The following is a 16,045-nucleotide window of genomic DNA, read 5'->3' as shown; positions in this document are numbered from 1 at the left end:
GACATTCATGAGGAAGAGGTGGTTGTTGAAGCTCTACATGAAGAGGGGGAGGTAGACAAAAGGCATGAGGAAGAAGGAGTAAACCTCAAGGAACCCAAGAGGAAAGCTATAGTGGATGAGTCCATTCCTATTCCATTCCCTTCCATGGTGAAGAAAGCAAAGAAAACACCGAAATTTGATTTGAACATGCTTCAAGTGTTCAAGAAGGTTGAGGTAACCATACCACTTCTTGATGCTATTCAACAAATTCCAAAATATGCAAAATTTTTCAAAGACTTGTGTACACACAAGGATAGGATAGGATAATTGGAAACATTATCCTTGGGTAGTTCAATTTCTTCCTTGATGGAACCTATTCCAAAGAAATGTGATGACCCTGGGCCTTGTTTGGTGTCTTGTTGTATTGGTGGACGCACTTTTCATAATTGTATGTGTGACCTTGGAGCTTGTGTAAGCATCATGCCGCTTTCTATCTTTGTGCGGTTGAATTTAGCTCCATTAAAGAAGTCGGCGGCGAGGTTTACCTTAGCCGATAAAGATGTGATAACAGTAACAGGAATAGCCGAAGATGTACTTGTGGCGATCGAGGTTTTGGTTTTTCTGGTTGACTTTTACATCCTTGAAATGCCTCCAACAGAAAATAGAAGCTCATCCTCCGTTCTACTTGGTAGACCCTTCCTTAAGACCTCTAAATTCAAGTTAGATGCCTTCACCGGCACATATTCCTTTGAGGTTGGAGACAAGACTATCAAGTTTAATTTAGAGAAGCCATGAAGCATCCTCCTGAAGAGCATTCCGTTCTCCGATGTGATGTAATCGATGAAGTAGTAGCGAAAGTGCGAGAAGAAGACCATAACAAGTTGTGCTACCATATTGTTGAAGAGACGGATGACCAAGAGGGTGAACATGAGAAAGTTGCTGAGAATGAACTCTGTAAGCTTGATGAAAAAGAACCTCAGCTTGAGGCAAAGAGTGAATTGAAGCCTCTTCCATCTCATTTGAAGTATGCTTTCTTAGAGGACAACCAAAAGTTTCTGGTCATTATTGCTAGTGAGCTTTCTAGTGAAGAAGAAGAAAAGCTCCTAGATATTCTCAGAAAGTACAAGAAGGCAATTGGTTGGAGCCTAGCCGATATTGTGGGGATTGACCCTCGCAAGTGCATGCATCGTATATTTCTCCAAGAGGGAGCTAGGCCGGTTAGACAACCACAAAGGAGGCTCAACCCAACCATCCTCGATGTGTTAAAGAAGGAGGTCACTAGGCTACTTGATGCGGGTATCATATACCCGATTTCTGACAGTAAGTGGGTGAGCCCGGTCCAAGTTGTTCCCAAGAAATCAGGCATCACTACGGTTAAAAAGGATGATGGCGAAGTGGTCACCAAGAGAGTATAAAATGCATGGCGAGTGTGCATCGATTATAGAAGGTTGAATGCCGCTACAAGGAAGGACTACTACCCTTTGCCCTTTATCGATCAGATGTTGGACCGTTTGGCGAGTAAATCCCATTATTGCTTTCTTGGTGGATTCACTGGTTACTTCCAGATTCACATTGCTCCTGAAGATCAGGAAAAGACCACATTCACTTGCCCTTTTGGCACCTTTGCCTACAAAAGGATGCCATTTGGACTATGTAATGGACTTGCTACTTTTCAGCGGTGCAGACCAGTGTCTTTTCCGATCTAATGGAGAATTGTCTAGAATTCTTTATGGATGACTTCAGTGTTTATGGAACTTCATTTGATTGTTGCTTAGAGAACTTGGCCAAGGTCTTAGCTAATTATGTTGACACTAACTTTGTCTTAAATTTTGACAAATGTCACTTTATGGTAAGACAAGGTATAGTGTTAGGACATGTAGTATCTCATGAAGAAATTTTTGTAGACCCGGCCAAGGTCGATGTTATCACCACTTTACCTTACCCCTCATCTGTGAGGGAGGTCCGCTCGTTTTTAGGACATGCAGAATTCTATAGACGCTTTATCAAAGATTTCAGCAAGATTGCTTTGCCATTGTCGCGCCTACTCCAAAAAGATGTGGACTTTGAGTTTGACAGTGAATGTGTGAAAGCTTTTGAAGAGCTAAGGAGAGTTCTTACCATGGCACCGATTGTGCGAGGCCCCAACTGGATGTTGCCATTTGAGATAATGTGCAATGCGTCAAACCATGCTATAGGTGCCGCGCTTGCACAGCGCGATGGTAAACTCCCTTATGTCATTGCATACTCTTTTAAAACACTTGATGCAGCACAATCTAACTATACCACTACTGAAAAGGAACTCCTAGCTATTGTTCATGCTTTAGATAAATTCAGATCTTATTTTCTAGGATCAAAGATAGTGGTATACACGGATCATGCAGCTTTAAAATACTTATTGACAAAGAATGAGTCAAAACCTAGACTCATACGTTGGATCTTGCTTTTGCAAGAATTCGACATTGAGATTAGGGACCGGAGTGGATCTCAAAACATGGTTGCGGATCATTTAAGCCACCTTGAGAATTTAGAATTTGATCCATTTCCGATCAATGACTCATTCCCATTGGATAGTTTGCATGCTGTGTCGGATAGTTTTCCTTGGTTTGCCCCAATGGCGAACTACTTGGTAGCGAAACTCTTCCCTCCCAACTTTTCTAAACACCAAGGGGATAAGTTGAGGAGTGATTCTAAATACTATATTTGGGATGACCCTCACTTGTAGAAGAGGAGAGTGGACCAAGTAATTCGAAGATGTGTCCCGGAGTCTGAAATCCAAGTCATTCTTGAAGCTTGCCATTCGTCCGAATGTGGTGACCACTTTGGCCCATAAAGGACCACTAAAAAGGTGTTAGATTGTGGATTCTGGTGGCCAACCTTATTCAAGGATGCTAACCGGTTATGTGTGTCTTGCCATCAGTGTCAGAAGTCGGGAAACACATCCCAAAGGGATGAAATGCCTCAGCAACCTATGCTGCTCTGTGAGATATTTGATGTATGGGGCATTGATTTTATGGGACCATTTTCCAACTCCAGTGGGTATCTATATATTCTGTTAGCAGTTGACTACGTGTCAAAGTGGGTGGAAGTAATACCTACCCGCTTTAACGACGCCAATACCATCATTTCTTTTATTAGGAATAACATTGTATGCTGTTATGGGTCGCCACGAGCAATCGTGAGCGACCAAGGATCTCACTTTTGTAACATGAAAGTAGAGGCACTGCTCAAGCATAAGGGGTAGTGCATAAGGTTGCCACTGCTTATCATCCGTAAACCAACGGACAAGCGGAAGTGTCCAACCGGGAGATTAAGAGAATCTTGGAGAAAGTGGTTAATCTACAAAGGAAGGATTGGAGCCTCCGGTAAGGAGATGCACTATGGGCGTATAGAACGGCCTACAAGACTCCGTTAGGGATGAGTCCCTTCTGGATCATCTATGGTAAGGCATGCTACCTTCCGGTGGAGATTGAGCACAAAGCCTATTGGGCAGTAAAGCGATGCAACATGGATTTGACCTAGGCAGGAGTAGCCAGAAAATTACAGCTAGAGGAGCTCGAGTGTTTAAGGAACGAAGCGTATGAGAATGCCCGGATTTACAAGGAAAAGACTAAAGCATTCCATGACCATCACATCTGGAAGAAGGACTTCCAAGAAGTTGATGAGGTTCTCCTCTACAATTCGAGGCTTCGTTTCATGCCTGGCAAGCTCCGTTCTAGATGGGAAGGCCCTTTCAAGGTGAAGGAGATAAAGCCTTATGGAGTGGTGGAGTTGTTTGATCCTAAAAGTGAAGCAACTTTCAAGGTGAATGGACATAGGGTGAAGAAGTACCATGGGTACAAGCTCCCAAAAGAGCTAGAGGTGTTCCTATTGCAGGATGCACCTAGAGAAGGAGAAGCTTGAGCGACTGACCGTCCAACTTAAGGACGTTAAAGAAAAGTGCTTGGTGGGAGGCACTCCACCGTGGTAAGATCTTCCTTGTGTATACCATCTTGCTTTTAGCTTTAGATTCTTGTGAATTTTGTGACTTCTTGACATTGTTGATTGCTTAGGAATGCTAGTTTTATTGATCTTGTTGGAAAACTAGGATATTTAGATAGATTTCATCATTTTGGTATGGAAGAATTGTTAAAGTGAAGAGAATGCTATGTTTTGAATAGTGCATGGATTTGAGTGTGTTCTCTTGACTACTAGCTTGAACACCTACCAAAAATGTGTTAGAATAGCTCTTGTTATGTTGAAAAAAAAAAGCAAAAAAGCAAAAAGCAAGGAAAAAGGGCATCCACGCGCGAGCGCGCGTCGGTGGTGCATTTCTTACTCCTGGGCCAAAAAATCCGAGAGTTGTGCCCACCTTGTACCCACTTTGTGTCCACTTCATGTCAGGCACCCACGCACCAGTGTGCATGCCGCCTGCGCGCCCCCTTGCAACTTGGCCATCGACACGCAAGCACACTGTGTGCGCGCGCGCCGATGGTGCACTATGAACTCCCTGGTACAAAAATCGGAGAGTTGTGCCATACTTGTGCCTAGTCTGTGCCCGCACCGACGTGTCTGCGCACTGCATGCGTCCGCGCCGGTAGCCAACCCCATCAGGCACGCTGATGAGCGGATAATTTATATATGCTTTTTGGCATTATTTTTAGGTAGTTTTTATTAGAATCTAGCTAATTTTAGAGATGTTTTTATTAGTTTTTATGAAAAATTCACATTTCTGGACTTTACTATGAGTTTGTGTGTTTTTCTGTGATTTCAGGTATTTTCTGGCTGAAATTGAGGGACCTGAGCAAAAATCTGATAGGAGGCTGAAAAAGGACTACAGATGCTGTTGGATTCTAACCTCCCTGCACTCGAAATGGATTTTCTGGAGCTATAGAACTCCAAAGTAGACATGCAGGGCTTTTCAGCAATATATAATAGTCCATACTTTATTCGAGTTTAGACGACGCAAACTGGTGTTCAACGCCAGTTTCATGTTGCATTCTGGAGTAAAACGCTAGAAACTCGTCACAAACCAGAGTTAAACGCCAAAAACACGTTACAACTTGGCGTTTAAACTCCAAGAGAAGCCTCTGTACGTGTAAAGCTCAAGCTCAGCCCAAGCACATACCAAGTGGGCTCCAGAAGTGGATTTCTACATCAATTACTTATCTCTGTAACCCTAGTAGCTAGTTTAGTATAAATAGAACTTTTTACTATTGTATTTGGGGTCTCTCTTAGACCATTTGGTCTTTTTGAACCATTAAGTCTTGGTTATCCTGATATAGATTAAGGTGTGGAGCTCTGCTGTACCTCGAGTATTAATGCAAAGTACTATTGTTCTTCTATTCAATTCACGCTTATTCTTATTCTAAGATATCTATTCACACCCAAGAACCTGATGAATGTGATGATTATGTGACGCTCATCACCATTCTCACTTATGAACGTGTGCCTGACAACCACTTTCGTTCTACATGCAAATAAGCTTGAATGAATATCTCTTGGATTCCTTAATCAGAATCTTCATGGTATAAGCTAGAATCCATTGGCAACATTCTTGAGAATCCGGAAAGTCTAAACCTTGTCTGTGGTATTCCGAGTAGGATTCAGGAATTGAATGACTGTGACGAGCTTCAAACTCGCGACTGTAGGGCGTGGTGACAACGCAAAAGGATAGTAATCCTATTCTTATATGATCGAGAACCGACAGATGATTAGCCGTGCGGTGACAGTGCACCTGGACCATTTTCACTGAGAGGACCGACGGTAGCCATTGATAATGGTGATCCCCCAACATATAGCTTGCCATGGAAAGGAGTAAGAATGATTGAATAAAAGTAGTAGGAAAGCAGAGATTCAGAAGGAACACAGTATCTTCATGCGCTTATCTGAAATTCCCACCAATGAATTACATAAGTATCTCTATCTTTATTTTATGCTTTATTTATCTTTATATTCGAAAACCATTATAACCATTAGAATCCGCCTGACTGAGACTTGCAAGGGACCATAGCTTGCTTCATACCAACAATCTTTGTGGGATCGACCCTTACTCACGTAAGGTTTATTACTTGGACGACCCAGTGCACTTGCTGGTTAGTTGTGTGAAGTTGTGAAGAATGTGTGTGAACCATAGTATTGTGCACCAAGTTTTTGGAGCCATTGCTAGGAATTGTTCGAGTTGTGAAAAGTATGAGTCACAATTTTGCCTATCACACGCGTCAGCGCAATGTGCGCGTCTGCGCGCCTGTGCTACATGCCAACTCTGGTGTAAAAACCAGAGACTTAGGCCAACTTTGTGCCAGTCTTGTGACAGGGGTACAGCTATACTCGCGCGTACGCGCCAATGACGCGCACACGTCCCTCGCTCAACTCTCACTGACGTGCCAGCACACCGTGCACGCGTGCGTCGGTCGCGCAAACTAGTTTTAAACCTGCGCGCCCTGCTTCTCTCATCCTCTTTCTTGTTTCTTTCTTCTTCTTCCTCCATCCATTTTCTTCTCTTCTCATCTCTTCTCTTCCATACTTCACCACTGTCTTTGGCCGCTCGCCGGTGACCACCACCACCTCCGGTGGCATTACATCTCTTCTATCTCTTTCTCATCCTCACAACGAGAAAATTCTACCTTGATTCTTTTACACTTCTCAAGGTTTTACTTCTTCTATATCTTTCATCTCACTTTCTTTGCATATCCTCCTTTTCTAATTAGATGCTTCTTGTTGATTCACTTATCTTATCTTTTAGTTGCATGTTTATGCTACTCACTTTTTGTTTGTTTACTTTTTCCTTTTTTCTTACTTTTCCATGGATGTTGAAATTGAGTTTTCAATTGCTTTAATAGATCTTTTTGATTGTTTTTCATTATCTTTGTCAGTGGATGATGTTGTGTGATGATTGATACTTCATTTTGGGTTTCTAATTGGTTGAGTATCTCATAATTGCTCATTGCTTGTTAAATGCACACCAAGTGTTCTAGGAAATGCACATATGCTATCTTGGTTTATTCTAGTCATATATCTTCAATTTGGTGCTTCCTCCTCATTCACTTGCTCTCTTCTAAGTTCATTGAACCCATTTCTCTTATTACTCGCTAATTAGATACTCATTGAACATGACTTGCTCTTTGTTTTGGATGCTTGAGATCATTCCTCTCATGCCATATTGCATGCTTTACTCCCTCTTGCATCCCATGCCAAGTGTTGTGACCCATGCTTCTATGACTACTTTGTTGCACAATTTCTTTTGTGCACTACCTCTCACTTGCGTGTTTGTTGAGTTGATCCTTTGGGTTTAACACTTTCCTTCTTTTTCCTCCTTTTTCAGGATGGCCACCAAGAAAGGCAAGGAGAAAGCTTCAAGGAAACCAGCCACAAAGAGAGCACCCCCAAAGTCACGCTCTAAGGCGCACTCTTCATTAGGAGCCAAACCTCTATTTAAGAAGGTGAAGGCACCCGCTCCTATTGATAACAATGAGAAGAGCAAACCGGCAAAGGATTCTTCAAGATTCCCCAACCGCTTCTGTGAACTTGTGTTCCCCGCCATGGTTGAGAGGAACTATCATGCTGAGCATCTACTCGCTTCGCCGGACAAAGTTGCTCCTTGTATTCTACCCCGCATTGAACAGCGAGGATGGGAGTTTCTTCTGAGAAAACCACAAGAGGTCAACCTCTCATGGGTGGTAGAATTCTACACTAACTACCATCTTCCCTCTCTTTAATCGGTATACGTGCGCCGGAAGCAAGTCTCAGTGTCAGAAGAGGCTATTCAGCAAGTGCTTAATGTCTTACCAGCACCAAGTGACATGGATGGCTACCAAGAGGTCTTACGTCAGCGAGAAAAGCCTAGATTTGACTGGGACTCGATCCTCCAAGTCATTGCTGAACCAGAGGCATTTTGGACCCATGGTCAACTCCGGATGAGACCCAAGTGCATTAACGCACGTTTCTTCACTGTGGAAGCTAGAGCTTGGGCCCAGATCCTATCCCACTATGTCCTACCTAGCACCCACAAGTCATCCTTCATGGCGGATCTCGCTTTGCTTGTTTGGTGTGTTCTCACGGGGAGACCGGTGAACATTCTGCTTCTTGTCAAGTAAGCGATGGGTCAAGTCCACGCCCGGGACAATTTGCCATTTTCAGCATTGGTATCTGATTTAGTTGCTACTGCGGGTATTCCTTGGGAAGCCATGGATATGAAAGCTATAATTCCAGCTAAAGGCGATGTGGTCCCAAGCGAAAAATACTTACATCTTCCCATGAACAAACCAAGCCTTGACGTAGTCTTACCATCTATTATTCCTTCCACCTCATCGTCACCACCACAGTAAAGATCCAACCATTAAAGGATAGAAGATCTACACCGGAAGATTGATAGATATGAGCGGCGCAACCAACGTCGATACATTTACATCAAGAAGCTTTTGCATTGTGTTACCCCTAGCATGGAGGAACTTGAGATATCCACGTCCACCTAAACACCAAGTGATGGGAGCTCTGATGAAAGAGATAGTGAAGGTTCCGGTCCTGACCGTCCTTTGCGCATTGTTGGTAGCACAGAGGACCGTGCTAAATTCTAAGTGTGGGGAGGTCGTTCGACCGATCTCCATGGGTAACAATCTCTTCCCTTCAACACCCATGGATTTATCTTTTGCTTAGTAGTTATTACACTGCATGATACTTAGTCTCTATAGAGTTGCTTGGTCAAATAATAACTTCTTCCCCAAGAAACTGTGTTTACCCTACCAATTTTGAAATTTTTTTTGCGGAAAACTTGCTTCAAGAATGTATTTTGGAACATAGTGATTGAGCTGAGAACACAAGCATGTATGTTTTAAGCCTATTGTGTGGTTATATCTTCTAACCACTATTTTCCATTCTTGTGTGTATTATTCTCTTTCTATAATTGCAATCCTTGCTTTGTCTGATTCTATATGTCCATTACTTGTGTATAAATGCATTTACATGATTGAGGCCATCGTTTCAATAGGCACTTCTCCCAAATGGCCTTAACCCTTTTATCTACCATTGCTAACCAATTTTGAGCCCATGATACACCCTTTTTGTTCTTAAATAGAGCACATCAACAACTCTAAGTGAAAAACCATGAATGTCCCTAAATTTGGATCCTTGATTAGCCTAGGTGAGTTAGAATGTGTATCATTCAATTGGGAGGGTATACTTGAGAACTTGGGTAGATATAGAGGTGTATTGTAACTGTAATTGAAAATTCTGAGATTTGGGAACATACTCATGTATTGGATGATTGAACCATATACATTGAAACTTTTGTACATGAACCCCAAGGAAAAGGAGACCGAAAAAAAAAAGAGAAGAAATTTATATATGTATATATGAGAATGTATAAAAAAGAAAAAGAAACAAAAAAAATATGAAAAAGAAAAGAAAAGCAATGAAAGGGGACAAAAATGCCCCAAGACAAAGTAATAAAAAAAAACAATGCATATGGGATGTGAATTGAAAAGAATGCATGAGTATGAAAAAAGTGAAACTCAAGGGTAGTTAGGTATTGTATTATAGTTGTATAGGTTGTTCTATGTGTCTAGTGGGATTCTAGGTTAATCAAGGACTCAAATTTTAAGCTCACTTGACCATATGCATCCTTACCTTCACCCTAGCCACGTTACACCCCATGATAAGACCTCATGATACTTGTAAGCATGCATTACGTAATTGTTGATTGTTAGATGAAAGAAAAATCTTGGAAAGCATCATTAGGAGAGGATTGAGTGACGAACCCTATACACTTGAGCGTATAGAGCGGATACACGTCCGGCGAGGGTTTGATGCTCAACTCCTTGTACCCGGCTTTTACAAGCGTTCTTGGAGGATTCATGAACTACATATCATTTTCACCCTATATGCTCTCATGTGTTATTGGAGGATGGATTTACCCTTGACCAAGTAGATAGACGATTTTACATTAGTTGCATGCATTCACTTAGGTAGTTTGCATTTCATAAACCCTTTCTCACCATGATCTTTGGTCTTTTTATTTTAAGCATGAGGACATGCTTGGTTTAAGTGTGCTGAAGTTCCCAAAATCCAAATCCAAATCTTCATGTTCCTTCCTCTTGTGCATGCTTTCTTTTTCTCTTCCAGGCCATTCTTACCCTATTAATTCTGAAATCACTCAACAAATACATCACGACATCGAATGGCAATAAAAGAGGATCAAAATATAGCAATTCTAAGGCAAAATAAGCATGTTTTTCATCATGGAGCAATATTAGGAGGTGAACACAAAATCATGCATTTCTTGTGAATAAGTGCGAGAAATATTGACAAAAACCCCCAAATTAAGCACAAGATAAACTACAAAATTGGTGTTTATCAGCCACCTCCTTCAACACCAGGTTTCAAACCTCTGCCATCTGCCGCCTCACCTATGACAACTCTGTCGCCATGATCCCCCCTTCGGACCTTATTGAAAATTCATAAGGAAGCTCATTATAAACGACCTCCTTAATGCCACCACAGTGGCCAAGCTTGGCCAAGAGATCAAGAATGTTCTCAAGGTTCTTGCACAGATGCGGGAGACTGCCAAATCGTGGCGGCATGACGGAGAACCTCAAGGAGCAATCCTCTAGCCAACACCCCAACTCAAACCCACAAAGCCCAACTCCCGAACTCCAAGATAACACCCCTCCCAGCCACGGGAGGACAACAAGCGCGACACATCGCCAACTAACCCCAACCCAACAACAACCAACAGAGGACAACCATCCTTCCACTGAAGCCTGGCCACTCGACAACCTGGGAGAGAAGGCAGTCCAGATAATCCAAGAGCTGTGCCTCAAGGTGCAAAACCTCAAAGGCCAAGTTATACCCAAAGAATGGTACCACCAGGAGCATGCAAGCGAAGTGACCTCTAAGACCTGATCTCACCACGATACCAGGAACACCAGGCCGCCTGAGCAATGACACAGCAAACGGCATGACCGCAGCATTTTCCTAGACCCAAAATACCGATGCGGAAAAGACGACCGACAGCACCATTGGGAGGCCAAGCGAGCAGAAAACATGCACGTGATAATGGAAGCCGTCCCGTTCACAGAAAAATCCTTGAGAGCCAAACTCCTGAAGGACTTCAACAAGCCCACTGACATGAAATACGACGGGACCAAAGATCCCCGTGAACACCTAACAGCCTTCGAGGCCAGGATGAACCTGGAAGGAACCGCCAACATGGTCCAGTGTAAGGCCTTCTCGATAACCTTAGCCGGCCCCGCAATCAAATGGTTCAACGCCCTTCCAAACGGCTCCATAGCCAGCTTTCATGACATCTCCAGAAAGTTCACAACCCGCCCATTTCACCACCAGGATCACCAAAACAAAACACCCTATCATCTTGCTCGGAATCACCCAAAGAAAAAATGCACAAGAAAATACCTCGATAGGTTTAACGATGAGTGCCTAACGGCCGACGAACTCACGGACTCAATCGCCAGTCTCTGTCTAACCAACGGCCTCATAAATGAAAACTTCTAGAAACACCTCACCACCAAACCAGTTTGGACCATGCACGAAATTCAAAGCATTACAAGGGAATACATAAACAACAAAGAGGTAAGCCAAGTCGTGGCCGCCAACAAACGGCAGCACAGTAACACGGCACCTCGTAGTAACCCACCATCAAGAGATACACCAAAAGAGCACCTCAAACCCGTGAATGCCAACCGACCACCCAGGGATGGAAAGTTATCAAACTACACCCCTACCCGCGCCCATCACTGACATCTGCCGCCAAATAGTGGAACGAAGCATCCTTCCGAAGGCGCGACAGCTAAAGTAACGGACAAGTGGCAAGCTGCAAATACCACTGATGATATGTGCATAAAATCCAAGATTGCTTTAACCTAAAAGATGCCCTTGAATAAGACATTTGAGACAGCAAACTCTCCGAGTTTGTCAAAATCATTCGAGAACCTCGAAGAATTGAAAGAGAAAGATCACAAGAACGTGAAGGACGCAACCCGAAGATGATACGATAGGCATCCCAAGAAAGTCCGAAAACTGACCCCACCATAATCGTAAACGTCATCACTGGAAAGGACACGCTAAAAAAGTCAAAATCAGCAATAAAAAAGGATCTTAAAGTTCTAGTCATAAGAAACCAAGCACCAGTCTCCTCGGTTCTAGCGGCAATCACATTTTTCCTCGATGACTGCCAACACGGCACTTCGGCGAAAGACGCCTCATTCGTCATCTCAGAAAAAGTCGGAACCAGACTTGTGGAAAGAATACTGGTCGACACCAGAGTTGATTCCAACATCCTCTTCAGAGTAGCATTCGACAAGTTGGGTCTCTGAAATGAAAATCTGCAAACCCACCACAACGGGGTTACCGGACTCGGAGACAAGTTTCTCAAATCGGACGATTCCATAGTGTCACTAGAAACCATCGGAACCGGAAGCCAGAGGAAGACCATCCTCTCCGAGTTTGTGGTCCTCAAGGGCTCCATTGCTTACAACATCATCCTCAGAAAAAAGATGATCAACAACCTATCCGCTGTCATCTTCACCAAGATCCTAATCATGAAATTTCAGGCCAATAATGGCAACATCGAAACAATACATGGGGATTGGGAAGTCATAGTAAAGTGTGAGAACGCCAGCTCGACCCTCTGCAAGAGATCCCGAGACGTAGCAGGCATCTTCCTTATCGACCTCGATGCACGCCAAGACCAAAGTCCCCACAGAACCACGGGAGGAAACGACAAAGAAGCAGAGCGGGACCTTGCAGACAAGATCAGGAGCATAGCACACCTACGGGAGCTAGCCCTAAAACAAAGAATAAGCCTAAGGTACAATGGCAGCACGGTATTACGAGACTTCGGACCAAGAGACCTCGTCTTATGACAAAACGACATCGGTCCACCCACTCCCGGAAAAGGGAAGCTCACGCCCAACTAGTAGGGTCCCTACCAAATCAATATAGTAATCGGAAAAGGAGCCTATAGGCTCGAAAGACTAGACGGGACCAAGCTCCCAAGATCCTGAAATTCCACCAACTTACGGCGCTACTATATGTAGAAACATCCTTCCAAAGCAACAAGATCAAGGTCGTTTAAGACTATCTCTTTACCTTTTATATTTTGCCTTTTTCACTTTCATTTATTGCTTAAGTTATTCAATCGTATATTTTCTTATTGGGTACTCTTTCCTACCCATATCGGGAGGTTTTAACGAGGCCCAAAATGAAATTCATTTTTTCAAAAGCATTGCCCCATCTGACAGCACGAACTAAACGTGGCTACCCCGGGGGATCGATCACCCCTAGGCCAACACAATGGATATCCAAATAACAAAACGGGTATCTAAATAACAAAAAATGGTGACCTAGGGATCGATCACCCCGAGGCCAACAAATCAGATATCTAAATAATAAAACGGATATCTAAATAAGTAAATGGCTTCCCAGGGATCGATCACCCCAAGACCAACAGAACAGATATCCAAACAACAGAACGAATATCCAAATAAGCAAACGGCTACCCAGAGATCGATCACCCCGAGGCCAATAAAACGGATATCCAAATAATAAAACGGATATCCAAATAAGTAAACGGCTACCCAGAAATCGATCACCCCGAAGCCAATAAAATGGATATCCAAATAACAAAACGGATATTCAAATAACATAAATAGTGACTCGTGAATCGATCACCCGCAAAGCCAACAAAACGAAAATCCAAATAAGCTAAATAAACAAAGTCTTGAAATCAGCCCACCAAGAGACCTAAAATAAGTTCACAATAACAGCCCAAAAAAAGGCCACACAAAATAAGCATGAGCTGACGGTCTTCCAACTCGCGGAAAGCCAGACTGACCAACATCCTACCAATTGGTGCAGGATGACATCACGCCCTTTTCAGGCCCCTCACAGTCTCCCGAACTGCAGAGAATTGGACTCTCCAATGACTTAGCATTGAGACCAAGAAAGCATACTCTCATGCTCCGGGGGCAATTGTTTCAGACCTGATCTCCGGGCCTTTCTTCAGAATGGTCATCAAACTCAGCATGTAATGAGACGTCCAAACAACGTGCTCTTCGCCTGACCATGAAACGGCCAGGAACTCCCTAAATCCTCAACCTCGACCGGAAAAACCAAACAACGATCTCCTTTCCAAACCACAACGGTGAGAAAAAGGTTCCTCCAGTGATGAGATCGAGCCCTCACTCTCTCGCTTTGGGGGCAACTGTTACGGATCTAGCCTACAGATCCTACACCCTGTTACCTGGGTCCGACCCGCTTTGCCCTTCTAGAAGGCCTGGAACCGGTCCACTAAAATTTCTAACCAACAATCAAATTCAAATACCTCCTTTATCTTATCCAAATAAGATAAGATAAGATAATTACCATCGCCTATATAAAGGGGAGCCCCAAGCCCTATCAGGTACTTATTCATTCATCACACCTTATACCTCTTAGATCCATTCTGACCTGAGCATCAAAGTGTCTTTGCAGATACCTACCCCCATTATTCCAATAAGATAATCCGACGTCCGACTCGACTCGCAAATCTCCAATCTATCTCACAACCCGTACCAGAAACATCTTGTACATTATATATATAGAACTAACACATGATGACCATGTAAGGATGTTTAAAAAATATATATGTATATAATTTTACAACACAAAAAATTCTAAATGTATACGAAGTACACATATACATATATTAATTTAAAAAAATAATAAATTGAATATTTTTTATGATTAAATTATGAATGATTCTGATACTATTTATTGGAATAAATTATTTTATTAATTCAGAGCATCTATATTAAATCACTAAAAATATATTATAATACAGAAACATATCTTTACTCATAAAAATCAGAAATTAACAGAAGAATTGTCTCAGTCTTGTAGTTCTTTCGATCATCCTCAACCAAAACCTTTTATATCCCTAATGAGGCTGAATTGTGACTCTTCTGATGAAGAAAGAGTGACAAAGACGGCTTTGATAAATTGGGGACCGAAACCCTGAAGACACTATTTATATTTGAGCATGGCATCCATTAAAGTCTAAAATCTAAATAAAATAGTATCTAAAGTCAAAAGATAATTATTTAAAGGACAAAATATAATATCTAATTTTATTTCCATTTAATTATAAATTAAAAATAATTATGACTTATTTAATTTAACATTTATAACCATATATGGGATCACCATTATATAAGTTATTTAATTTAAAATAACATAATTTGTGATTATAATTAATATATGGATTCCGCTAGGGAGACAATTGACTATTTGTACAATGTATACAATGGCTATTAAGTTATGAAATGAACCCCGGCCCCTATACTATTTAGAATAACTATCCGAGTACAAGCGATAATAAACATCTTCTCGAAAAATTAGTTTAATTTTTGGTGAGATCTAGCGCTTTAATACCATGTCATAATATCATTCATCCCAAAAGATTCAGCTGATGGAAAAATGTAACACTAATAATTATATCTCTAATACTCCATAAACCTCCATTGTACACATTGTATAAATATTTCATTGGCTCCTCATACTTTCCCTTAATATATGTATCGTACACAAACAAATTAAAAAATTAAAATAATTTTCTAACACGATGGAGTATTAGTTACGACTCCATAAGCTAAGTCACCTATTCTTTTTAAAATTGGAACTAATACAGGGCTATCATACCCAGCCTCTCCATCATTAGTTCATTTTAGACAATGAGACGGCCAAATCATCACGCATAAATAATGGTGACTTTTATTCTTTGATCTTAAAATTTCATAATCGCCCAAATAGATCCTACCATTATTTTCGTATCCGTAATAGTGTGAAAAGAAGGCCCGACTCCAAGTTGTTCAAGAATAGTGGCGTTGAGTTTCTCGACCCTTTGCCTTAGGATTAGTTAGTTCTATTTCTCGATAGGGGCAAGGGAAGGGGTATACGAGTTGTGTTCTTATATTTGGTGTCCTGTTCATGATCGATAGACGGAGAAGAACTGTCAGGTACTGGTGGCGGCCGCGGTATGCATGGCGGAGGGTACCCTTGCAGCCATATGTTTTTTTCATGAGGCAGGCAGACAGGG

At 42.1% G+C, this 16,045-nt stretch overlaps 1 protein-coding gene across 1 annotated transcript; it reads left to right on the top strand.

The window, feature by feature from the left end:
* The first annotated feature begins 770 nt into the window (after positions 1 to 770).
* On the top strand, positions 771 to 3,879 carry LOC107465138 (uncharacterized). Its single transcript, XM_016084130.1, has 5 exons — positions 771 to 1,388; positions 1,479 to 1,657; positions 1,834 to 2,605; positions 2,897 to 3,154; positions 3,499 to 3,879. Exons 1-5 carry the CDS (start codon positions 771 to 773, stop codon positions 3,877 to 3,879), a joined length of 2,208 nt encoding a protein of 735 aa, XP_015939616.1.
* Positions 3,880 to 16,045: the final 12,166 nt, after the last annotated feature.

Source organism: Arachis duranensis, chromosome 9 (assembly GCF_000817695.3).
Source record: "Arachis duranensis cultivar V14167 chromosome 9, aradu.V14167.gnm2.J7QH, whole genome shotgun sequence".
NCBI classification, from domain to species: domain Eukaryota; kingdom Viridiplantae; phylum Streptophyta; class Magnoliopsida; order Fabales; family Fabaceae; genus Arachis; species Arachis duranensis.
This window is presented reverse-complemented; position numbering and strand designations above follow the sequence as displayed.

Excerpts from the sequence above, each read along its gene's own strand:
- LOC107465138 (XM_016084130.1), top strand. The coding sequence starts at position 771 with ATGAAGCATCCTCCTGAAGAGCATTCCGTTCTCCGATGTGATGTAATC. Across the intron at positions 1,658-1,833 it reads GGACTTGCTACTTTTCAGCG|ACAAGGTATAGTGTTAGGAC; the intron begins GTGCAGACCAGT and ends CTTTATGGTAAG. Across the intron at positions 3,155-3,498 it reads ATGGGTCGCCACGAGCAATC|GCAGGAGTAGCCAGAAAATT; the intron begins GTGAGCGACCAA and ends GATTTGACCTAG.